General features: G+C 40.6%; 1 protein-coding gene across 1 annotated transcript in view; it reads left to right on the top strand.

Annotated features, from left to right (window-relative positions):
- CYBB (cytochrome b-245 beta chain) overlaps positions 1–26,217 on the top strand; it is a 370,087-nt gene that overhangs the window by 247,296 nt on the left and 96,574 nt on the right. The window contains exons 9-10 of the mRNA XM_069636562.1: positions 17,112–17,365; positions 24,309–24,471. Coding sequence (XP_069492663.1) covers positions 17,112–17,365; positions 24,309–24,471 — 417 coding nt within the window. The remainder of the gene's footprint in view (positions 1–17,111; positions 17,366–24,308; positions 24,472–26,217) is intronic.

The following is a 26,217-nucleotide window of genomic DNA, read 5'->3' as shown; positions in this document are numbered from 1 at the left end:
AATTAACATGCTTTATATTCGTTTGGTATTTAAAATGTTTCTTCTTTACTTGGTTTACTCCATTTAACACGGTTCTATGATTAATGACTCTGGACTTGGCCAGTGGGCGCTTATGGAGCACTCCAGGGTCATTATCTAACAGTGAACTCACCGGGTCTGGCGTCCGTGTCCGTATGTCGTGCTGCCTCCAGTTCCTCTTCTTCAGTTTCCCCACGCGGTCTGGCAATGTCTCCTCCACGGTCTACCAAACACTCGCGGCTGTGCTCAGTAGTGCTCTTCTGGCTTCCAAAGCACGTCAGTGCTTACCTGCTACCGGTGCTTGTCAAACAAGGGGGGGGAAATTATCAAATGTTGCACTTTCAGCTGCGTGATCTCTGCAGCTGTGTTCCTCAAGGGGAGAGTGGCTAATCCCAATTCTTCCTGCTGCACCAACTCTGTAAGTAAGGTCTTGAGCATTAAGGACCCTCTCAGGACCGGCATCTACTTCACATGCCACCGTGGTTCCGGCGTCTCTGCTCACACTTGACCTCTGCTTCTGCTGCCACGAGCTGGTAGGAAAACTGCACATCAGCCTACTACTGCGCCTTCTCATCACCTGCACGTGAGGGGGCTTTGTACGCCTCTTAGTCCTCCTCAGGTGTGGGTCATTTTTCATAATTGACTTCAATCTGCAGTCCTGTGCCTCTGCAGTCCTCTTCTTCACAGCAGTACTTTGGGATTTATGGGGCACGTAGTCCACAATATACAATTCAGCTTTCTTGGTGACATTGTCATCACCACATTAATTATTCATTTTATACATATTCCCCAAAGTAGTAGAAGGTTTCCACAAATTATTTAACTTTACAGAAGAGTATGGTTTCTCAGGATTTAAATTGGTAACAATTAAAGACTCTTCTTCCTTATTTCTATGGGACTCATAGGGGCTATCATGTTTATGAATGTCAGTGATTTTAAGAGGGTTACTCTAACTCTGAGCACATATCTGCTTATGGTTATCTTTATTCATAATCAGACGGTTTGATAAAAAAAAAAACCTCTCTCTGAAAGCAGCACATTTCATATTCTGGTATTAGGGGTAGTTCCTTCCTTGAGGAAGATAAATACTGTTTTATTTTTATTTTTATTGTAGTATTTGTATAGCGCGCTACAGCCCACGGGCATAGAGGTGCTGAAAAGAATATGTATGCAGGCTTGCTTAAGAGTTACAGGGTAGCGGCCCAGTACAGTGGATTAATACAGTTACATAGTTTAAAATAGGTTGTGTGTAAAGGTACAGTACACAGTACAATAAAAGTCCTCTTATTTCTCTCGGGCCCTTCTCCTCCGAAGTGATCCTTCCGGCTAACACTGCCCCGAGGGTTAGGCCCAGGAAGTGTCTGCCTTTTCCTGGCCACCAGGAAGAGACTTTATGTAGGGTTTTTGTGAGAATTCTATAGGATTCATCACACAACCCACAGAAATATGAGTATGAAGGTAATATTTTGTTATGATGTTTGACAGATATTAGCAACTCATGAATCATTATTAAAACTATCAAAATACTGGATATACAGTTTTCCAGTAGATTATGGATAATCCCAAATAAACTGCAAAAGTAGGATTTACTTTGACTCATAAAAAAGAGTCATATGGATTATTAACCAATTATGACTAAAGATCATGTGTATGTCACTGGTATAGGCAATCATCATAAAGACCTTCTATATGTACACATTAACGATTTGTGCCTAAAGGATATTTGTCTGAATCGCATAGAGCAGCAGTCTGAAACCTTTGTCTATCCACATGTTTTGAACTACAACTACCGTCAGCTCTAGCCAGAATAGACAGTGGTGATGGATCATGAGAGCCATATTCCAAAACATTCAAGAGAGCCTAAGGTTGCAGACCTCTGGGATACAGACATATACATTCACCCTGAAAGATGTTACTATATTTAGTAGCTTTCTTCACCCATTCGTGTTACTGATTAGTCGTTGTTTATTTATTTATTTATTTATTTATTTATTTATTGTATTTGTTGGTAGCGCCCAGACCCACAGGTATCATGGCGCTAAGTGTACATAGTTGGGACTCGATGGAAAACAGTATGGTAATTACATTACATCATAGCACATGAGTCATAAAGAATAAGGTAGTTGCATTACATCATAGAACGTGAGTCATACAGAAAAGGGTACTTGCATTACATCATAGATTGTGCATCAGGTTCAGAGTAGGTAGGGCAATCTTTACAGATATTTGTTGAACAGTGAAGTTTTTACTTTCTTACGGAAGAGTGCATAGGTAGGTTTGTCTTGGATCTTCTGAGGGAGGGCGTTCACCAGTGTCAGAGAGATGGTGCTGAAGCAGGAGCCGCCTGCTCTCTTTCTGGTAAATCTAGGTATGTTCAAGGCTGATGTGGTGGAGAAGCAGAGATTACGCATGTTGTGTTTCTTGGTGACACGGTTGGTGAGGTAAGGGGACAGTGTTGTGTAAGCAGTGATGGGTGATGGCAACGAGTTTGAATTTGATGCAGGCTTTGATGGGAAGCCAGTGTGCCTCCCGTCTGATGTGGGAGATGTGGTTGGAATGCTTCAAACCGCAAACTGCTCTGAGGGCGTTGTTTTGGAGCAGTTGAAGTGTATTGATGTTTTTGCAGGAGGTCCCCGCTAGGATAGCATTGCAGTAGTCTACTTTGCTACCTATAATGTCATGCAGACCATGAACAACGGGACCATGAATATGCTCCGTGGACATGTGGACATTGGGCAGCAATGGGACCGTTGCTGCTGTATGTCCATGGAGCATATTCATTACTCCCAGCAGAATTAGGATGATCGCACTGTTGGATAGCCTGCAGTGCTTCCCACGTGCAGTGCCTACCACAAAGAGTGTACCTGCATGAGGATTCACAATTGTACCCGCAGCATACTTCAGAAACGTGGGGTCATCAACTTCAGATGCAACATTGCTGCCAATTTGTCTGCCTCTAATGAAGTAAATAACCAGCACATTAGAGTGTAATTGTCCCCCTGATGAAGACGTGGTGAAACCACGGATAAACATCGAAACTGGTCGGTCCTGAAATAGTTTTAGACATGTGATTGTGCTTCACTCAACTGTCACCAAGATCCACTCCAAAAAAGACAACATACATATATCCTTGACTATTGAGTATTAATTGGTGCTGTTATTAAATGTAATCTTTGAGATGTGTGCAAGTATGATTGGAGAAGTATTGTTGCAGAATTAGTGATTTAGGATTTCTGTGTGGGATCGATAGATGTGATTTACATTTTATGGATGTGATGTTACCTGCAATTCAACTGTTTTATTTTTTCGTTTTTGATTTATTCATGATTTATTGTCACAAAACCTTTTTTTTTGTATCATCTTAAATAAACATTTTTGATACAAATTTATAAAACCATGACCTCTGAATCTCTATTCTGCTCATATAGATCTGGTAATTCCCCAGAGTGTGGGGATTTCCTGCTCTTCAGCATAATAGCATTGGTATCAATGCCATTTTGATAGGTGTGGTTTGTGTTGTATGTGCATTTCTTTTCAAAGAGAGATTATATGCATTTTGGAGGAACGTGCAATGTTGAAGAAATGGTTTAATGTACAATATGGACATGCAGGCTAGAGTACTAGTTGCTTTGTTGATTGAGAAAGATCGGGATATGTAGTTATATACTGACTAAATAACATTATCTAAACTACCAGCTCTACTCATTTGAACCATTAGCGATCAGAGCTATTAGAGCTATATAAGAAACATTGTGGAAACCAAATAACAAGCATCACTCACTTTATGGCTGGATAAAACCTTGTTTTCAATATTTTTGACTATGTCCCGGAAAAAAAGAGCAACACCCAGATCCTCACAGTAAACTACATGTGTTTCCCATTCGAGGATGAAGCATATTCAGTGGATACCTCCAGCTCCAGAAGCAACTCTAAAAGTCAGATGCCACAAACAATTTGCCAAATATGAGTAAAATGCAAGAGTTCCCTATATTCTAGCATAGAGGTATTCAATAACTGGGTGCCCATTCAGTCCTCAATGGAGCATTCTTCACTTTTTCCTGCGGCAGGACTGAGAGGTCAACTATGGGTGATCCTTGAACGTTAGTGCCCTATCAGGTAAGCCTTGTAAATCATCCATACCGGGAAAAGTTGATCTCTAAGATTTCTTCTCAGATGAAGATAAATTTGACAAGTGAGCTAAATTCATCACGTTGCCCAGAAACAGCATTAAACTATCCATGGATTCGATCTCGGTTCTGGTCAAAGACTTTAATTGACATCTTGATATTTTTAGATGAACACTATACAGTAAAGGTACAGCTCAGAGTAGACATTATTTTAAGACACTTACCCTGAAATAGTTTTGGCCATGTAAGCTATTATCTATTTTAGGCCATGCAAGCTATTACCTATTTTAGCAATCATGACAGTTCTAGAGTGTTTGAGAAATTAAGTATCTGTGTTTGTAATAAATCCCTATGTCTGGGGATTACATGGTTTATTTAGAACTGCTTGCATCGCGAGTGAGGTTTGTCTAACGGGCCAACCATTGTTTTGTAGAATTTAGTCTTGCTTGCAGCCCTTTACTACAGACAAACTGGCCAACTGCTGGCTGATTACAAACCTTTCAGTTATGGTCAAAATCTTTAAAAAAGTAGTCACTCCACAACTACTTGCCAGAATCGAAAAGATGCAACTCTTAAACGATTATCGCTCAGGGTTCTGCCCCAAGGATAGCATTGATAGGGACACCATTCAGGTGGTGGATGATGCCCTGCAAATCATGTATAAGGGTAACTCATGCCTCCTTGTACTCCATCACCTCTCAGCTGCATTCGACACTGTTAATAAACATATCCTCCTCTCCATCCTCACGGACAGGAGGGGATTCTGTGGCACTGTTTTGAATTGGTTTATCTTCCACCTCTAGGGAAAACACCAGGCCATCCAGACAAACAAATTGCATTTTAACTGACTCTCATCCTCTCACTGATCCTTTTTAAATCTTTACATGGAGGCTGTGGGCACCAACCTCTGTGATCCCGATATAGCTATCCACCAATATGCAGAAGATACTCAGTTGTACATGAGAGTAAAAAGCCCACAGGACATAAGTCATCTCTGTGATTACCTAGCCATCATCCAGTCCTGCATGTTGATTGTCTACCTCAAACCTAACCCCTCCAAGACCGAATGTGTCCTCTTTGGTCCCTCTGCTAAGCAACAACCTTTCCAGCAACAGCAGAATCCTTAGGTTTCAGCATTGATGGAAGCATGTCCTTCCAGAAACACATAGACAAGAAAGCCTGAAAGGCCTGGCTCCAAATCTACACCCTTCACAAACGCAAAACCTTCATCCCCCAGACAGCAGTGTAGACCCTTGTTATCTTGCACATCTATGAGGAAAACACCCTCCTGACATGGCTCCCAGGCGCTCACTTGGCTCAGCTAAAAGCAGTCCTCCATGCTGCAGAATGACTCATTACAGGGGCATGGACATTTGACTGAATCACCCCAGTTCTATGTGAAGTACATTGGCTTACTATCCAGGCCAGGATACTGTTCAAGACTGCATGTATCATCTCCCAAACAGCCACACATAGCACACCAGCGTACCTGGTGGCTAAGCTCTACATATCTGGTGGTACACGCTCCTCATGCAGCAAATCAACCAACCAGTTCAAATCACATGTCTGCAAAGAAAAGACCCACAAACCATCCTTCTCTTGTCACACACCCAACCTCTGGTACCCAATCCTTCTATTGGTTCAAAAATTCCCCACAATTCTCTGGTTCTGCAAACCTTTCCAAATGTGACTTTTCCAACATCACCTGACCAAGGAGTAATCCCAATGAATGCACATGCTGATGCACAAACCAAATCTCTACGCTTCTGATAAAAGGTGCAAGCCCAAACACTATCATTCCACACCATGTACAGTGCTCCACTTCTCTTGAGCTAGGTCCTCTCTTTACAAAATAAAATAAAATAAAAATAGAAAAGATGATGCAAGGTTTACATTACAAGGTGATTATGTGCCAACATCGGTAACATCCCTCTATTTATGTCAGAAGTACTGCTTTAGCCAATAGAGTTTAGAGATATAACCTACTCATATTATTCTGGCCAGAAGCATCGGCACACAATGAGACAGGAGTTGGGAGAAAGCCACAAAAAAAACAGAACATCAAGACGCGGCAGAGAGCTGCAGATCCCAGAGGAAAGGAATGAAGCCATGGGTATGGTTTATTTGTCATGTTGGTTACCCCTTACTGTCCAAGTCAGAAGTGGTTTTCTGACCACTCTGAACATTGCAGAAGAGCATCTAGATTTCCTTACCTGGTTGTTGGATTTGCAAATAGATCGATTTAGTTATTTATATCTAGGATTTTGGGGGGACCTATTGCATCCAGGGACTTTTTTCAGAATACTCTCAAACTCTTGTGGATGTTGAGAGCTGCAGGCACCAATAAGAGAAATACATTGGACATGTGTCTATTCCATTGGTGCATGGGACAACAGCTGGTTTCAACTGTAGCACCTACAGAGGATGGAATGAATTTTTATTTGTATTTTGTTTATTTGTAACGCGCACCATCCGGCCCGAGGGCATCAGGGCGCAACTTAAGCTTATATACATACAGGTAATATACATACATGGTTATATACAAGTGAATGTGCAAAAATGAATATATACATAACTTACAATAGAAGTTAGCAGGTAAGGGCTGGAGGCAGAAGTGCCTTAGTTCTTATCAAAGAGCCAAGATATCACATTGTGATAGAGTATTAGTCTGAGCTGGCCACCGTTCAGTCAAAGGGATTTCTGTTAGCAAATACCTCATGGCTTGCAAACTCCTCCAGAGTATTATTATTAAAATACTTCTCTTCCAGCGTACGCCTCGCTTGAGATAATTAATATAATAAGTGACCTTCTAAGAACTATATGTGCAACAGTGATTTCAGTCTGAAACAGCTCTCCTCCAAAATTGCAATGCTTGTGTGCCTATTGTTTTAAGTCTGAGAATTCAAACAGATCCTTCACCTGGAAGTGCTAATTAGCTGAGAAAAGATGACGTCAAGCTCGATGCGTTTTACCCTTGTTATAAGTGCATATACAGCTGTATGTATTCCTTGGAAGGATTATAGGACAGGATCTCTGAGTTAGGAGTGGCTGAGACACTCATTGGGCCTCATTACGAGGTTGGAGGTAGCCTTGCCGGTTTTACCGGCAAGGCTAGCTCCAGACTCGCATCCGGGTCCGGCACCCGCGAGAGGGGAATTACCGGGTCATTTCAACCTCAGTGGACCCAGTAATTCCCCTTGCGCGGGTGCCGGGCCCAGTACATCCCCATTCCCATTTGAGCCCCATAGGGCTCAATGGGAATGGGGAGGGTGGTAGCAACGGTACCGTCAATAACGGCACCGTTGCTACCATCAAGTTCTGCCCGCGGTTGCCAGTATGGCCACCACGTCAGACCTGGTGGTTGCAAGGGCACCCGAGTGCAGAACCCCTTGTATGGCGGAACGCTAGCAACAGTGTAGGTAGCAATAGCGGCGTCGTTGTTGCCTTACCGACATACTCAGAATGAGGCCCATTGTCATCAGGAATCATTTGCTACCTGTGTTGTCACTGGACATTACAGGATTAGTGTGTAGAGCTATGAATGATGCAAGCATTTCTATAGTACATTTGGTAATATTTCTCATACCCTAAAGTCTGGTTTTACAACAGTATACATTGCGAATCCCTGTGCATGCACATTGGTCAGATAAAGTGAAGACCATTTAATTTTAAGACCATTGGCCATGTCTCAAAACATGTATGCAATTTGCACATTATCAGAGCCTCCCATCTTACAATAAAATGGCAATATTCCGGCCTGCAGTGCCGGAAAACATTGCAAATGTATTAAAACATCAACATTCCGATTATTCCTCTATGGCCAACTGCCTGCAGGGTGTGTTCATGAACTTTGTCAGTACAATCTTGGTATGTAAATCAAGTCATCCCCCAGAAGGTGGCCTATGAGTGAGCTGTTGTCAGTATTGAGGTGTGACGGTGAAAGATATTTTGTTTCCATGCTTAAGGATTCCTCGTTCCATGTCCCCTTTTCTTGTTTCAGCCTAAGGTGCTGAAGGAGGAGTGACTGCAAGGCAGGAGGCAAACTTTGAGGAGGCTCTAAATGGGATAAGGTGTTGTTATTCTGTTTTCGGACATTGGTGTTAATTACTATAAAGAGGAGCTCATCGAAAAGAGCTTGAAAGAAAGCAGTCTTTCCTGAGTGAATGCCTCATTGTGAGAGATCTCTGTTCCAAATACAGTATCTCACAGCAGATAGAATTAAATGGAGTACAATGTCTAACAAGAGTTGAAACTGAAGAGAAAATGCACATATTGCCCTCCTTTGTGTAATAAACATCATTTAGAACAGATTTTCAGGTCACCTCAGCTTTAACAATTGTTATCGTAATGCACCTTTATAAATGGACACGAGGGGGCAGGTGGGGGGGGCCTGGTGACTCTTGCATGTGTGCTTGGATTTCATTATTACACTTCTGGAGGATCTATATCTTCCCTCTGAATGACCTGTGCTGTCAATTTGACATATAAATAGGTCAACTGAAAAACACAAGAATCAAAAGACATATTGAAGCTCTTTGAGAACCCCCCTTTTGTCTTAACGCGAATTCAAGCAATCCCGGATGCGCACAGTGGCTTTTTTATGTCTCGACCTCCTGCCCAATTCTCATGCTGGATCTTGAGGCCACATTACCTTTGGGTGGTTTCATGCAGCCAGACAAAGCCCTCACACCTCCCTAAGATATTTGAAGCCTGTTTTAGTCTTCAATGTGATTTAATGCTCACAAAAGAATGTGTCGAACAGTGGTTTCTGTTTCTTCAACAGGCACCAAATATATGTGACAGTCTGAATCCAGTTAAGGTTATTTTCTGCCTTTCCAGGCGAAAACAAAATCTGTTACAGATGTGTCCAGATTTTCTGTACAATTAGGAAATAAACACCCTGATTCGTGGAGCTGTGCAGTGTATTTTTGCAGTGCAAAGTACACTTTGCACTGCTCCATGAATGAGGGTGAACATGTCTGTGTCAAATTCAGAATCTAGTCAATGCGTGTCTGTTCACTGAAGGGAAATCTGTGTTTTTTTAACATGGGAAATATTAACTACCTCCCCGTGATTCTGTGTCCCTCTCTAATTTTCTGTTTTCTCTCATACAAATCATGTGTCATTTGGTGTGAAATGTGGTCTCATTGGAAATGCATGCGGCATTGTCTGTGGTTTTCTGTTCCCTCCACAAAAATCATGTGTAGCTCTGTGACTGTGTTTTGTCTCTCTCAATATTGGTCATTATGTATGATTTTCTCTTCTCTGTGGTCCAAAACCACCTATAAATCTTATCATTTTGTGTTTCCTTCTGCAAGAAATCAACTTTCGCTTTCTATAACGATTTTGTGTTCTCTACTCCAAAATGAAACAGCTATCACTCTGAATTTGTGTTCTTTCACACAAGAAAACTCGTTAGCATATGATTTTACATTCCCTAAGGAAAACATATTCACTCCCATAATAATTAAATCTAGAGCTCCAATATAATTATAATCATGCTCTAACATAAAGACACTAATCTTCCTCTATTCTAAAATAACTCCCTTCCCTATTCTATCCCTGAGACTCTTCCCTCCCCAAACATATTCTCCAGAGGTATCTGGAACTTTGAATGGTACACCATAAATAAGAGGGAGTTCAAACTCCCTTAATACTCATTTACCAGACTGTTGGAGAAGTTCGACTTGCTCTAACTTGAAGAAATTTGGAAAATTATGAATCACATTTAGTTTGTGCAAAGGCGAGAGATATGATTGGTGCTAGGCCTTAAGCTCTCAAGCCACAAAACAGGAACTCTACACTGAGAGTAACCTTTATGATTGTATTCTAACCAAAAAGGCATGGGACAAGTGCTTGAACAAAAACACCAAACATAATATAGGAATTCTCAAAACTTGAGATGGACAGTAGACACTAGAATATATTTGGTGCAATTTAACTCAAAGGTTTCAGGCGCAGAACCAATAGAAAGATTGGAGCTGAGGCATGAAACACCCATAGCACGTCTCTGCAACAACAGCACCTACAATGTTTCAGAAGGTATCAGAAACTGCTTTTGTTTATACAAGCCTTCAAGATTTAACTTGAACTGTCCTTGTGTACGATATTGGCTAAGACCTACTCTGAAGAGGCTCAATGCTATTTCCTTCTGGGTCTCTCTCTCTCTCCCATTCTTGTATTGCTCCATTGTGGAATAGGGCAATGTCCGTAGGGTGCCCTGATGGACTAGACTGGGTCTCTTTTCTGTGCCCCACTGAGACACTTTAATGACTGTGCAGCCATTGTTCATATTAATCAATTTTACCGGCCTACAATGCTTTGAAAATATTTTTCTCTATTTTTTTATTTTTTTTATTTTCTTCCATGTGTAATTTGGCTATAAACAAGCCTTAAACACAATAAAAAGCAACACTACATAAACACATAATTATAAATTACACATTGCAATTAAAAGAAAAAATCCAGACAAATTCATATGTATAAAATGGTACCTCCTAAATATCCCACTAAAATCGTACTAACTCACATAGTAGAGTCCTTAATGTATCCCACAATAATTTCAAAAACTCTTTCCATGTGTGAAAAGCAGAAGATGAAACAATGACCAAGTCAGCTCTAAACAAAATTGATCTGAATTAATCAGTCTGAAGTCAGTGAAAATGTTGGCACATCCTTTTTTGTAACAACTCTCCATTACAGCCTCAACACATAATCAACACCTGCAAGCTTTGCGTGGTAGTCCCTGCTAAGCCCCCACTTGATCCATTGTTTGCAGTAAATTGAGGCGCAGCATTAAAATGAAACGCTTCAAAGCTTTCAAGCACAAATTAGTCAAATAAGAAAAAGGTGTATCCTCCACAAAACCTTGTGTAGCATATTCTGCATATCTGCTGGTTTTCGATAGCTTTTCAATGTTCTCATTCCTATTGAAAATGTTTGATTTTATTTTCAGAACCATATCAATAGTAGGGCAGGTCAGTGCTTCCTTAAGAGTAATTTCCAAAATCAGCCAATATTTTACAGTAAATGTTCTAATCTCTGCCACAAACTCATTATTACTCGCAAAATAATCAATGTTACTCAATAGTATCAGCAAATTTCCGGTATTAAGCTTGCTAGGCATAATCTTTAAACATAACAGAGTGCGCTGCACCGCACAACTTGTGACAGGTGTGATGAGACTATAGTCTAACCTCAAAGCTTCAACTAGGGTAGATGAAGGAATATTTATTATGCTTCGTAGGATTTTCCCTTCTATTTTGTCCAACCAGTTAACGTGACTTCTAGGCAAAACTGCTAACCCATACATTAAGCTCGGCACAATACTCACTTTATATATCTCGATCAGTGCCATTATATTGTATCCTCCGTTTTTCCCAACATATTGCTTAGCAGTACGCCATTTCTTCTAGATGTGCGGAATACATATTTCACCATACTATAATGAACTGGGGTTCTTTTTAATATGGAAACCCAGCTAACAATAATTCTTAACCATAGCTAGGACATTACCGTCTAGTTTCCAGGTAAATTTAGAATTCCTTTGGGCAGTGCCACTCAAAAGCATGATCTTAGTCTTCTTGGTATTAATGGTCATATGATTCGCTTTTGCATATAACCCCAGCGCATGAATTGACCTTTGCAATCCTATCAGTGTTAGATAAAAGAAAACTGTGTCATCAGCATATGCAAGCCAACTAGTTGGGACACTGTTTATTTCAGGTGGGAAACTACGTATTGCATTTATAGTTTCGGGGAGATCGTCCACGTACAGATTAAGTAATGTGAGGCCAGAGCATAGCTCTGTTTTAGGCCTCAATTTGTCCTACGGGGACTGGTCAATTCACAACCTCTGATTTATACCGTAACTGATGTATTTGTATATAATCCCTTAATATAATATAGCAAACGAGAATCTATTCCCCACTTTAGTAGTTTATTCCACATCAAATGTTGGGATACACTGTCAAAAGCTAAACTATAATCTACATAGCAGCAGTATAGATTGTTTTTCTTTGTGCCGATTTTAGAACCTGCCATCAGGTATTGAATCATTAAAATGTTACTCATGGTCCCGTAGTTCTTTCAGAATCCCATTTGAAAAGGTTTTAAAAGGGCTTTCTCATTCACCCATTTCATCAGCTTCCTTAATAATATTGTGGCAAATATTTTTTTTAACTGGGATCCTATATTGGGAGGATAGCTCAGGGGCAACGTGCTCGACTTGGAAGCAAGACGACACGGAGCAACAAAGGTTTGATCCCCGGGTCCGTGCTTAGAAACCTCTTGTTATTAAGCACGCTATAAATAAAAACTCATGCTAACAGGCAATAATTTGCTGGATTCAATTGTGTGCCTATCTTAAAAATGGGAATAAGAATAGATTCCTGCCATGTACTAGGAATTGTTCCTGATGCTTCCACCGCACTAAATACATTAAAACTAATTTCAGACCAAAACATTGCATCACCCTTATAAAGTACATTAGGAAAACCGTCAGACCCCATGTGCTTATAGCTACAGTTTGTGCTGATCATTTGCAATTGGTAAATGTGGGCTAGCTTTATTTTGGCAGCTGTGATTATTGTCTGTCCCACTCCAACCTTCCCAGCTTCCATCCTACCCCTTCATCTCTTGGCACCCTAAGGAAGCCTACGTGTGGAATCAGGTGCCTAAGAAGTCACTAATAACTATAAAGAAACACAACCTTCACTATGAAACAATACTTACATGTTCTCGGCCTATAACTAGGCATATAATCATATCTACATCTGAATACAAAGCATTATATCTTGAAGTCCAAAATCACTAAATTAATTTGTCTTTTATGTCCTCATTTGAGAGTTCAGCGAAACAAGCCACTCCAGAAAGGGGTAACTCCCGCTTCCTATAAAGCATAATCACTGGGTCCAAAAAAAGAAAAGGGAAAGCAGACCACAATGACTGCACCCATGAAATTGGAAGTGACTGTTAATCCTTCACCATAATTAGAAAAAAAGAGGAATAGAGAAAAAGACGGTTCTTGGCCCTTTTGATCAAATGACAAAAAGAGAGACGACATGAATGAATTTACACAAGTCGGTAAACCTCATTACAAGTGTGGCGGTCCAGAAGCTTACCGGGACCCTTGTTCATGGACCACCACACTAAAAGTCTGTGCTGTGCCCAGAAGGTCTGACCCTGCTGGGCGCAATGGCCCCGGGAGGCAGAGTTGCTATGGAAGCACTGGCACCGTCTCCGACGGTGCCGGTGCTTCTGAATCTCCATTCCCATGGAGTCCTATGTGACTCCATGGGAATGGGGACTTACAAAATCTGCTGCCTAACTTCCCGCTCCGCTGGGACTTGTAATGTCCCGGTGGCCTCGGGAAGCCAGGAGACAAATCCACTGTTACAGGGTCAGCGGCAACCCTCCGGTCGCACCGGCGGGTTATGGCTGACCTAGTAGTTTGGCCCAATTGAGTAATTCATGGAAACACCTATGGAGAAAGATGCATGCTTTTGATCGGTGCTCAAAACTAGCTCCCATGTATGGAGCTTTATATATATAGATGGGTGGTTGGTATTCTTTTAAACAAAAAAAGAAACTGAAGAAACCATTAGAATTATATCTTCCATTAGAAATACGTATGTATCACGGATGAGTGACATCTTAGAAGTTTTTTTTTTTTTGTGAGCCACTTTCCTATATGCAATGATTAAGTGGGAATTGGTGTGAACAGTTGTCACATGTGTGATATTGTAAGTGATTTTAATAAAGTGTGTACTCACTGACTGAAGTCAACAAGAATGTCATTGATGATGCCTTATACAATATAATCAAAATTACTTTGTTTATTTCATGGATGATGTCACTGATGATCTCACATATAATCTAAGTTCTGATGTTACACCTGGGGCACGGTCTAATGCCATGCGAGCTGTCACCTGGAAAGGCATAGGAGGGAGTTACTGACGCACAGCTACATCAGAAGGCAGACTTCCACTTCTATTAATAGTTTTGTTTAAAAAACAGAATGTCACATGACTTTGCAATTTTTAGTTTTATATGATGTTGGTTGATGTTTACAATGGGCTTCTAACTTAAACGTTAAAGTAATTATCGTGTGTTTCCTTTGAAAGCACATGTTTAATACAGTTATATCTATCGCTGTGAATGTCTTCTTTTGCCGAAGCATTAAAACAGTGTTCTCAAGGGGAGAGATTTCCCAGTTAAGCATTCATTTCAACATTCACTTGTTTCAAAGCACATGGTCATTATTTTATGACATTCTACCCCCCCCCTCCAGATAATATACAATTCAAACAATGAAACCACATCAGTTGGACAACATACATTATATTTCGTCACGAAATATATTTTTTGAAAATAACATATTTTTTAAATTATACTATTAAAGAGTGTGGCATAAACCATTTCTCCTCGAAAATAGCCATATTTATACATGTATTGGTAACTTGCAAACTAGGCAATAACAGGACCACAACGTAAACACGACAACCACAAGGTGTATGTCACAATTATGAAACAAAAGGCATTATTAAATGATAAGTAGTAATACAAACCGATTTATTCAGCATCTGTAAATAATAATATTTGTACATGCCTCTTTTTTTCTGTCTACTCCCACAGACCTTGATCCAAATCAAATGCTCATTGTAACATGAAAGAACAATGGTTCCATGCTCTTAATTCAAGGGGGGTTTACCTTAATGTTAAAATGCCACCACCATTTTTTTCACACACTTTACTCCTCTTGTCATGCTCACGGTTTCTAACTTATAGTGCTCTCTTAAGATCCTGCAATACCCAGGTGTACGCTATCACATAGTTACACATTTACATATTACAGTATAATATCTGTGACAAAGAGGCGTGATGGGACCCAGTCACAGACCAATCATGAGCCTCTTCATATAATAGCCTACCTTGCTGTATTTCACATATCTGCAGGGTCCACTTATTCCTGGGATATGTGCACAAAATACCACCTATTGGGCATCTGCATCCATCTGAGGCTCAACTAACCACCTCAGAACACACGTTTAATCCATACACCCTACATTCTGTTGAGCTTCACTTATGCACATACATCAACATCTACCAGCATTCATGAAAGTCCAGCCAGACAAGACACCGAAATTCAAGCTCAAGTCACAGAATTGTTCCTCCATGTTTGATGTGACTAATTTAAATAGTCTTATCTCATGGGATAGGGGATAGGGGGGCATACTGCAAACATCCCAATCTGTTTATTAAATAAACAATGTAGTATCAAGGGATTACTTTATATTTGGTAGGCAACTGTACAAATGCAGTTCTGCAATATATTCCATTCTAAACTTAATGTATTCATATTGATTTCCACAATTTAACACATATGAGAATTGTCACTCACGTAAAGCTCAACTTAACTCTCCCCTAGTATTAGGAGGGAGGTTTGTTATCCTGATCACATTCAACAAATGGAAGTCAATTCCATAGCAAACTTCAACTAATGTTAACTCAAATAGTGTTACAATTCTTTCCCACTATAATACATGATTAACATTAAAAAGAACTCAGATTCGATCATTAGTGTTGTCAAGTCAATCTGTTCATTCAATCCCATAAAATGAATTCCACACTTCAATATATGGAATTGTTCTGCCAATTTCAAATGTATTTCCCAAATGTTACCTCTTCATCTGGATTATTTCATTCCTGTATCACCCACTGTTTTGCATCCTCAAAGTCATTCTTCCTCAGAAAATGATTAACCTAGGAGCCGATTCATACTTAGATCGAATCTTAGAGAGATGCTCCTTCAGTGGAGTGTTGACAGTTCTCAGGGTCATTCCAACATAAGTAGGTTTCCAAAGGCAGATGTTCATATAGATAACATTCTCAATCAGGCAATTACTGGAATGTCAGATCTGCCAACACACACAATTATAGCAAAGAGGATTTGGTTATCTGTTTTTTAGTGGCTCTATATACACTAAATCCACGAAAAGGGAGATGCCCCCATACCACTCACATCCCAACAGTGCATTTATAGTTCTATCCCAAAGAGCGGACAAGTTGAGTTTTCAGATTTCACCACTGCGTAAAAGTAGCAATCATCAAGGATGCCTCATACAGTTTAATCAAATATGTATTCGATATTTCATGTATGATGCCACTGTTAATCGACTATATAATCTAATTTCTGATGTCACACATGTTGCAATGTGTACTGTACTGATGGACAGCTACTTTAGTATGAATCTGTTTGCATATTTTGAGAACTTGGCTTGAAACCTTACTGTCACATGAAGTTGTGTTTTTTTTTGGTTTATATGATGCTGGCTGATGTTTACACAGGGGCAGTAACAAGCGTTAAAGCAGCCAATACGTTTCCTTTGAGCGCGCATACCTTTCGTGAAGTCACACATTGGAAAACGTTCTCTTTCATGCACATGCACACTTCTTAAGCAACATGGACAGAGTATCCATGACATGGGGACATCACATTTGCAGATGTGATTTCTTTCACAAATTACTGGTACAGCAATTAAGCGTGGGCTACATCAGGAGTCATTAACTACTCATTAACACTGTAAGGAAAAACGCACAAACAACACAATTCTCAAATGTACACATGCATTAAAAATACCTGCTAGACATCAATAGACACGATTGTTCTTCTTGGAGTTGCACTGGTATTCGGTATGCGGTTTGTGTTATTAAGCATCATTCGTCCATGCATTGTAACTGCAAAGACATATAAATATACATTGGGGTGAACTTAAAGGAGGGCCCTCTGAGCCACCCATGTTTTACTCACTGTTCCAAGTTTCCAGTAGAAAACGAATGTAACTAAGCATTCAGAGCTTTACTTCTTTGAATGATCAGTGCAGTTTTCATTGAATGCGCATTGTAAGTGGATAAGGGCACACAGACGAGTTTCCCATCTTTGCTGATTTTTTCTTTGAATGTTAGGTGGTTACTCATCCCTTCAAAACAATTGAGCTGCAAATGAAGAAGAAGGGTTTCAAGATGGATGTTGGGCAGTACATTTTTGTTCAACTCCCCGTTGTCTCCAGTCTAGAGTGGCACCCCTTCACTTTGACCTCCGCCCCGGAAGAGGATCATTTCAGCATCCACATCCGTATAGTCGGAGACTGGACAGAGGGGTTGTTTAAAGCCTGTGGAGGAGAAAAAAAGGAATTTCAAGAAGCATGGAAAATGCCCAAGTAAGTGGAAAATACTTTACAAATCGGTTTAATGTCCATGCGTTGTACTGCTGACTGTGAGTGAGTGAGTGAGTGAGTGAGTGAGTGAGTGAGTGAGTGAGTGAGTGAGTGAGTGAGTGAGTGAGTGCGTGGTGAGTGAGTGAAGTACTACTATACAACACCCCGCATCTTTGCCAGCTATTGCTCACCCTCAGACATCGTCTTGACCTTTTTATTTCCTTCTTCAATTCATAATTTGTACTATCTGAAATAAATATTCAGTTGCCTTTCTTAAAATAGGTACCTCTGCCTAGTCATAGCCGGATTAGCACAAAATGGTGGGCCTGCACCACAGGTCAGGAGTAGGCCGTAAACTAAAGGAGATATATTTATTTAATTGAAGTACGATTGCCTGTGGCCCAGATGAAGTTTGAGCTTTTGGGTGCTCTCTTCGTTGCACTATAAATAACAGATGTTACTATTATCCAACTAAATTGTATGCTTTTTATCAACTCGGAATGGATGAAAGGCAGAAAGGTTCCCTGCCAGAAACATATACAACGGCCACAGAAATATCTAAATGTAGGTGAGCCTGGCGATTGGAATAAATGATCTAAATCCCACCCTCTCATGGGTATTTTCTCTCTGCGTGTTCCCCCTTTTGTACAGTGTGCTGTTGCTTCCTAGCTAAGTGTATGCTTTATATCCCATTCGGACTTGCATAGGTAAGTGTTGTCTTTTGCAGAATGGTTGCACAACTGTAACCTATGTGTGAAATAATTTCTTGCTGACTGGAAAAAAAGCACTAATGGCATTGCCTATAACTGATTACATCAATAATGGAATTAGACATAACATCATTTATACGTTAACTCATGAAAACTTTGATTATCTTAATAAAAATGTAGGCCATAGCTAGTGGTCGGTTAGTGTTAAAAAATACCAATGTGTATGGTTAAAAGCCAAGCCTGGTAACCCATCACTTTTTAAAATATACAGTGGGCAACGATGAAAGCTGTAGTCAGTGGCCAGGGCTAAAGGGCAAAGCTAGTGCCCATTAATATGTCGGAATATACAGTTGGCACAGCCAAGAACGTGGCCATGGGCTAGTATTGTGTTGAAAACCATGGCTAATGGTTGGTTAGTATAAATAATATACATTGGGCACGGGCCAAGGCCATAGCTAGTGGCTGGTTAGTGCTGTGTAATACACAGTGGGCACGGCCGAAGGCCATCACGTATTGCATTTTATTATTTTAAAATGTACCGTGGCATTGGCTATTGGCCCATTCATATGTTAGAATATATGGTGGGCACAGTCAAAGATTGTAGCCACTGGCCAATATTGTGCTATAGTCCATGACTAGTGCCTGTTCAGTGTATATAATATACAGTGGACACTGTTGAAATCTCCATCCACTGGTAAAGGCCAAAGTCTATGGTTGGTAGCTTGTTAGTGTTTTAAAAGATTCAGTGCACATGGGTGAAAGTTGTGACCACTGTCCATAACTGAAGGCCATGACTAGTACCCATCCATGTGGTAAAGTATATTTGGCCATGAGCACTGACCATGGCTGAAGGCCATGCTTAATGCCAGTTACTGTTGTAATGTAATTTTATGTCATTGGTGATGTGATCTGTGATGTCATAATTGTGTTCATAGTCTGCACAACAATGGGCGCGAAGTTAAGGTGGCTTTAGCTGAATTTCCGGGGTTTTGTTGCATTAAATTCTCACCTTAAAGTCCCTGCAACTAACGTTTTTGCCTTGAATGTCAAAGGTTTTATTACGATGTATCACTCACTTTAACATCCCTGCAACTTAAGTATTGTCCTTGAAATTCAAAGGTTTTGTTACAAAGTATTGCTCACCTTAACATCCCGGCAACTAAAGTTTTTTCCTTGAATTTCAAGAGTTATGTTATTCCATAGATTTTTAGAATGCTTCCAGTCCACTAGCATGGTCTTCGATCATGGCCTTTGGCCATGCCCAATGTCCATTTTAAAATGCTACCAGAGCACTAGCCATGGCCTTCGGATTGCAGGCTTTGGGAACTCACAATGTTTTAGGCAATGCGCAGTGAGATGAAATTATGTGCCATGGAGCACACACTTTAGTTAAGCAGAGTTCTCCAAGCAGTACACATCATTTTAGCGCAGGCCAAATTGGCACACCCATTCCGCCACAGCGCCCATTTCAGTGCGCCCCTTTCAGCATGAAAGCCATTTTGCAGCCACATCTAAATGCCCTCATGCTAAACAAGGCCTCCATCTTCCCTGCCAGGGCAGCAGGTAAGTGCTCCCCCATGCTTCCCCATGGCCCTAACCCCTTCCCCACATCCCCCAATTTTCACAACCCTTGCACACCCCCATCGCTGCCCCACTTACCTGAAGCTTTGTTTTCCTTCATCGGTACTGGTAACACCTGGTGTTCCAGGTACTTCCCCATAGTGGTTATGGACGAAATGGAAAGGGAGAAGGGACTATGTGCACTTCCCTTCTCCCTTGTCCATGGCGGGCAAATCGTGTTTTATAGTTTTTTTTATTTTTTGTATTTTTTTTTAAGTTGAGAAGCAGCAAATACTCTGTTTATCAACTTAAAAAAAATACATTTGCATCCCAGAAAAACACGCCAGGATGCTAATGTGACGGTATTACTGGGTCTAGCAATGCCACAGAGGCTAACATAAATGCCTAGGCTTCACCCAGACCTGTAACTCAGCCCCAGGGGCATTGACTGACCTTGTAATGACCCTACCTATCAGTGTTTCTTTCTTAAATATGATGTCATATATAGTGATATTAGCCAAATTCAATGCACTTCCAAGTGCTGTGATAATAAGCCTTATTGTTCCCGAGTTAATGGCACTCAATGTATCAATCTGGAAAGAAACAAAGGGATTGAGCAGTAGCTTGCAAGATTCAAACCCTTGACTGCAGATTTTACACAGAGCGAGCTTTCATCTTACTGAGCTACCTCACCAGCATACATAACTGCCAGGTCTGTGGATCATCTCAGATGCTTAAAAGAATCCATTGTCGTGGAAAGCCACAATTTTCCAACACAAGTTTTAGATTTATACTTGTGATCTACCTTAATTAAGTATGCGGTATCTAGCGTTTGCATAACATTCTAAATTAATTGTATGACTTATGATAACAGGAGCATTACAAATGCAAAGCAACGAGTTATATTTACATTATTTTTGTTCACCCTACCTCGCTCAATCGACATGAACAGCTATTTTCTCAGTTGGCCAATTCTTGATATCCCATCTAACAACTTTTTTTAAAAGGCTTACCTGCTCCTCTGTCATAAATCCCGTCCCCCTGTGAATTTGACCTTTCACATTCAGAGTGACGATATCCCTTGCTAACGAAGGGTTCTCTTTACTTGCTTTATCACAACCATCTTTCAAAGATTGTGTAGCCGCTCCCATTTTCTCACATAATATATTTTCCAAATTGCCCTCCTGGATATGGCAGCATCGTTTACTGCTTAAATGTTCAATCCATTAACCCCATTTCACACATAAGACTTGCAGAATGTGCGTGTATCATGGATTGATGGCTCGGCAACTACTTAGAGCTGAAACTGGATACTGTTCACTGGATCTCAGGATACAACATACATGAGTGCTCCGAGAGCTAAGCATTACTTGGCCTTGTAGGTTCATAGGTATGTGCTCCATCTCAACCTACCGCTGGGTAAAACGCAAACAACGCATAACCAAAGAACGGGTTCACTCTCTTCTATGATATGTTTCTGTGGTCTAAGGACCGGGAATCTATATCTTGCCAAAGGACATTGAACACCTTCATACCCAGGATACCTCTCACTAAAACTGTATGCTTCGGTCTCACATCCATCCAGTAACTGCAGGAGCATACAATTAATCCAGGATTAACCTGAGAACTACACAGAGTAAATGTATTAAGGCCATCACAGAGCATCTCACCCCCATACTATTTGGAGCATATCATTCCATTGCCCCTAAAATGGCAATTTCCAAATCGAATTAGAATAGTCCTTTAAGAAGGGACCCTTGCTGCTCATGTAAGTCTTTCAGCAGGTCTCTCTGACTCTCAGAGGGTGCCATTTTAAAACATATGCTAATTGCATGCAGGGGAACAACACTTGCACTTACGTGTTGTCAGTCCCCTGCAAGCAAGTTTTACATTTTCAAATGTGGAGTGTAATAGTAAATAGAAACAAATTGCAACATCACCTTTACTCTTTACAGTAAAGGATTGTTTTGCAAAAACATAATCATCACCTGCAAATTTCTGGTTACAGGCAGCATTAGTAGGTGCTAATTTATTTATTTAATTTATTTATTTGAATTCTTGTTGAGCATGCCAAATGCCTACAGCCTCAAGGTGCACACACATAACACAAAACAAAACTGAAAGGTAATGTAATACAAAACAGGTGGAAATACAGATTGTCAGGGGGAGTATCAAGAAGAATAACAGTAAAAAAATGCTAATCATGAGATTGATTGAATAACATTGTTTTAAGTTACTTTTTAAAATCCACGGCTGAAGGAATGGACGGAAGAATCAGCGGGAGTGAGTGAGTTCCAAGCAGTAGGGCCACGCACTATGCGAGTCAGATTCCATAGCAATCATTCATTTTAAACCTGCAAGAGTCACTCATGCAGGCGTAAAATAATGTGCTCTCACCAAGACAGAGGAAAGCACAGAGGAGATGCAAACTCCACTTCGTGCTCCGTCTCCGCTGTGGAAGAGGACCAACATGGGCCGGAGCGGTAAAGCATGGCTTAACACATGACTGTATTTATGCCTTGTTTTTCTACTCTGCTCAGTTTAAAATGACTCCCACGGAATGGATTCACACTGCCTTGGGTAACTGGGATGCCCTTCTTTTAGTGGTGCTCATGACGGTTCTATGTGATTTTAACAAATACTAAAATAAAGAATGAATTTTTACTGAAACACATCCCCCAAGAACCCTGTTTCCCCATGTTTAAAACCCCACTTCAACCCCCTTCCCACCAGATTGAACCCCTTACCCCACCCCACCCATATATTTCTTTTTAAATTCGGTCTATTTGCTTTGTTTTTTTATAGGTTTAAATGCATTCTTTATCTTGTATTCGTTAAAAAAAAATACTGGATACCACCCATGACACATTTCACGTTACAATTTACGTTCAGATCTACGTTGCTACTCAAGTCAACATACTATTATTTTGTTGCTATTCAATGACTGTGTCTTTCCAGCAAATCTCTCATCAGAAATCCACCATTTACAGACCATTACAATGTTATTGAGTGGGCATGTGCTTCTTTAATGAGCTTAAAAGAATGTGCTAAATGGATTAGTTTATTGTTTATTACACTACATTCCTTTACTGAGTGTGGTCTGTAAAATATCTGCACAGTCAGTGCTATCATGACGGGGCCATCATGATTTTAAAGGAGCACCTGCCCTTCCCAGTGAGAGGAGCAAAATTGTGACAAAAAGAACAATTGCCAATGGGGCACTCCCTCCTCTGGAACAGTTTTCTTTAGCTTCACTGACATATGTGCACAAAAGCCAGTCTAAATTACGCTGTGCAACACTGCATATGGGTATTTCCTAGCACAGATAGAAGACTCACCAACCTTCACAGACAGCCATGGTTAGGTGCACCACAAGGCCTCAAGAATAGACTCCGCCAGGGTGGGACTGGGCCATACATTTGTCTCTGGCACCATTGAAAAAGTGTCCCACAGTTGCAAATGACTATTAATTCCTTTTGTTACACTGTTTGAATAGTACCCAAGGGGGAGTTTTTTGATAAAATGTGATGCAAATTGTGCATTTTAAAGAATATTTATTCAGCAACACTGGTCAAAACTACTATTAGCCACATGGTGAAGTAACTCATCAAACTGGCCCACATTGGGCAAAAAAGTGGCACAAATTGACCCATTAAAACTGTCCCACACCAGCATTTTGCATTTTTGGTTCGGCCATGGACCTATTGCCCTATAGGGCAGTCCGAGCCTGGACTCTGCGCACTCATGAAGAGGAGTCATAAAGGCTTGACATCCCCACGGCTCTGAAAGTTAATACATACTGATGGCATGAGCACAGGCTTGGATCAAGTTTTAATCCCACTGAGTAGAACAACGATATCCTACTCCTCCTGTCCGTGTTTATTTACTCCTTGTCACAATCTGGCTAAGAAAACGATTCGTATGGATTTAAGTCAAAGTTCTGCTGCACCATGCAAGGTAACGAAATTTGTTTCCCGATGAGTAAGGGTTTTCTTACCAGAATCTTTACATCACAGTATTTTATCCCACACAACGTTGACTAATAGCCATTTTAGCTTTTGAAATTAAAAAAATGTATATCTAATGCCTGAAGCATCTGCATTCCTTCTTGCATCCAATATTAGAGAAAGCAGGTTTTCTGTTCCATCAATCTGTGTCAAGTATCAATATTTGCTCAACGGATATCAGTTATTATCCTTCACCAGATGGCTGTGTTAATGTCAGCAGTTTGTACCTGGACTGAGTTCTCAGCAGGGATCCTGCACTCTCCTTTATAAAGTGTAACTCATTTCTGGTTCAAAACGCACAATACAATCACTCGGCAGACCCATTTCCGTGCCTAGCATTAATCAAATGTTTTGCATTCCTGTATCAACCAGTTTCTTCAACATACAATGCCTGTTGCGGCATAATGACATGTTATATTTAGGCTCAGTAGTTGCCACCTCCAAAGACAAAACTTGATCCTATATCATTTGACATCTCATGCCATTTTGTTCGGTCAGAATCACTACATGTTGAACATTGCAGCTACTCGAACTGCAGCCATTTTTTTCCAGACAACAGCTTTTGCACCTAAATTGTGACTTGCCATGTCACTTTACAAAGCAAAGATAACTGACTTATTTCTTTTAAGGTTGCTTCCTTAAAACATTACTTTTTGTCCTACTTTTCAGGATTGCTGTAGATGGCCCCTTCGGAACAGCCAGTGAGGACGTATTCAGTTATGAAGTTGTTATGCTGGTTGGAGCGGGTATAGGAGTTACTCCATTTGCTTCTGTCCTCAAGTCAGTCTGGTACAAATACTGCAGTGATGCCAACATCCTAAGGCTTAAGAAGGTAAAGTGTTATTGGGGGTTCCTAGGGCGTATCCAGTGTGGTTTGATTTCAAGGTGGAATGGATGATTTTCTCTGGATGGTCTATTCAGTGCTTGTAGGTGCCACCCACACAGCTAAAAAGTATTCAAACTTCAATCTTGTGCTGGCCATTCGAGCCACTGCCTCTACTGTCAGCAAACCCTTCACACCCACCCCTGAATCCAAAGTTGGCCATTCGTGTATCACTAATGTAATCCTTTCTTACAAATTTAATGAAGGCAACCCACTAAGATTTAATTGCTCTGCTACGCTACTGTATTTATAAACTCAAGCAAAAATTAATTAACAACTTAAATAGTGGATTTTGAAATCAAATGTATAATGGGGATAGTTTTACATGGAGTGAGAAAAAGCATGAGGCCCATTTTCAATGCAATTGTTTTGGTGGCACAATATGCGGGTATCACACTGTAGGCCCATATTCAATTTGTTGGAACATGGTGATTCACAAAGAATCTCATATGTTCCGTTAGTATTTGTATCTGTCACAAATTACATGCACAAGTGCATCAAGATACCATCATAAAAGAAGAAGGGTATCTTGAGGCCCGACATGCCTGCTGACTTTTACCAATATTCTCAAATTCTTAACACCTACTCCCTACAAGAATGTCATCCTACTTGTCGGTATCATAACATCTATCTCTGGCACGACTCTCATGCACCTACTCCAGATTGTGAATGCCTTCCTCCAACAGAGGAACTTTCCTAACTCCCTCACAGTAGGATTGATCTGACCATTACCAGAAAAAAACACACTGGACCTGTTGCCGTGATTGTTATCACCCCTATCTCTGGAGCCCCACCCCCTCCACCCACAGGGGAGTGTCCAAGACATCCCCCCGTACCTTGGTAGGAATAGAGATAAGGAAGCGCATTTTGTCACTGCGCATCAGTAATGAGAGCAGGCGATCAACCCCCTGCAGTGGGTGGCTGCTACTCATTCATCAGCACATTATTTTCTATTGATAGTCCAGTGCTCAGACCTTCCAGTAAACCTTTGTGTGTATTAAAGACATGCACCATATATAGCATATCAATACACAGGCCATTTGAAGAGATGCCCCACTCTTAAAATTCATGTTAAAATGCTTCTTGACAAAACACTCAGTAATGAACACTCCTTGCCTCTACATCTATTCACGACTTAAGACTGATCAACTTTCTCCAGAACATCATAGTCACCTTACAAAGCAATGACCTTCCTCACCAGGGAACCTCACCAATATTGCTACGCAATCATCATAGAAGCAAAGAAAGGCACTTCCCTTTTTATTAACTCAATGCCTTTATCAATGCGATATTAATGAAGGGCTCAAATCCGCTCATACTCACTATTGGTAGAAAGCAGGGAGTTGAGAGGACTGTGAAGACTGGATGCCTGAAGTGGTTTACACAAGCCAAGAAAAAACACCATAAAACATCAAGAAAAAAACACCATGGTCTTTTCATCAAAAAGCCTGAAGAATGGGAAATAATGCTTCAAAAGGTGTCTACACAAATTAGGATCATTCATGTTGCCAGCTTCAGCCAATTAGAATTGGGGTCATGTGCTGTCTTGCCTTGGGTGGAAAAGTAAAACACATTCTCCATACAGCTCAATCAAAATCAATAGTCCTGCTCAAACATCAGTAAACAAAGTCCTCTAAGGACTCAAATGTCCTTAAAAAGCCCGACATTCTATTTAGTGTCTTTTAAAATCCAGCA

This window comes from Ambystoma mexicanum, chromosome 7p (assembly GCF_040938575.1).
Source record: "Ambystoma mexicanum isolate Mex_15411 chromosome 7p, UKY_AmexF1_1, whole genome shotgun sequence".
NCBI classification, from domain to species: Eukaryota; Metazoa; Chordata; class Amphibia; order Caudata; family Ambystomatidae; genus Ambystoma; species Ambystoma mexicanum.
The sequence above is the reverse complement of the archived record's forward strand: the minus strand, read 5'-3'. Positions and strand labels throughout refer to the sequence as shown.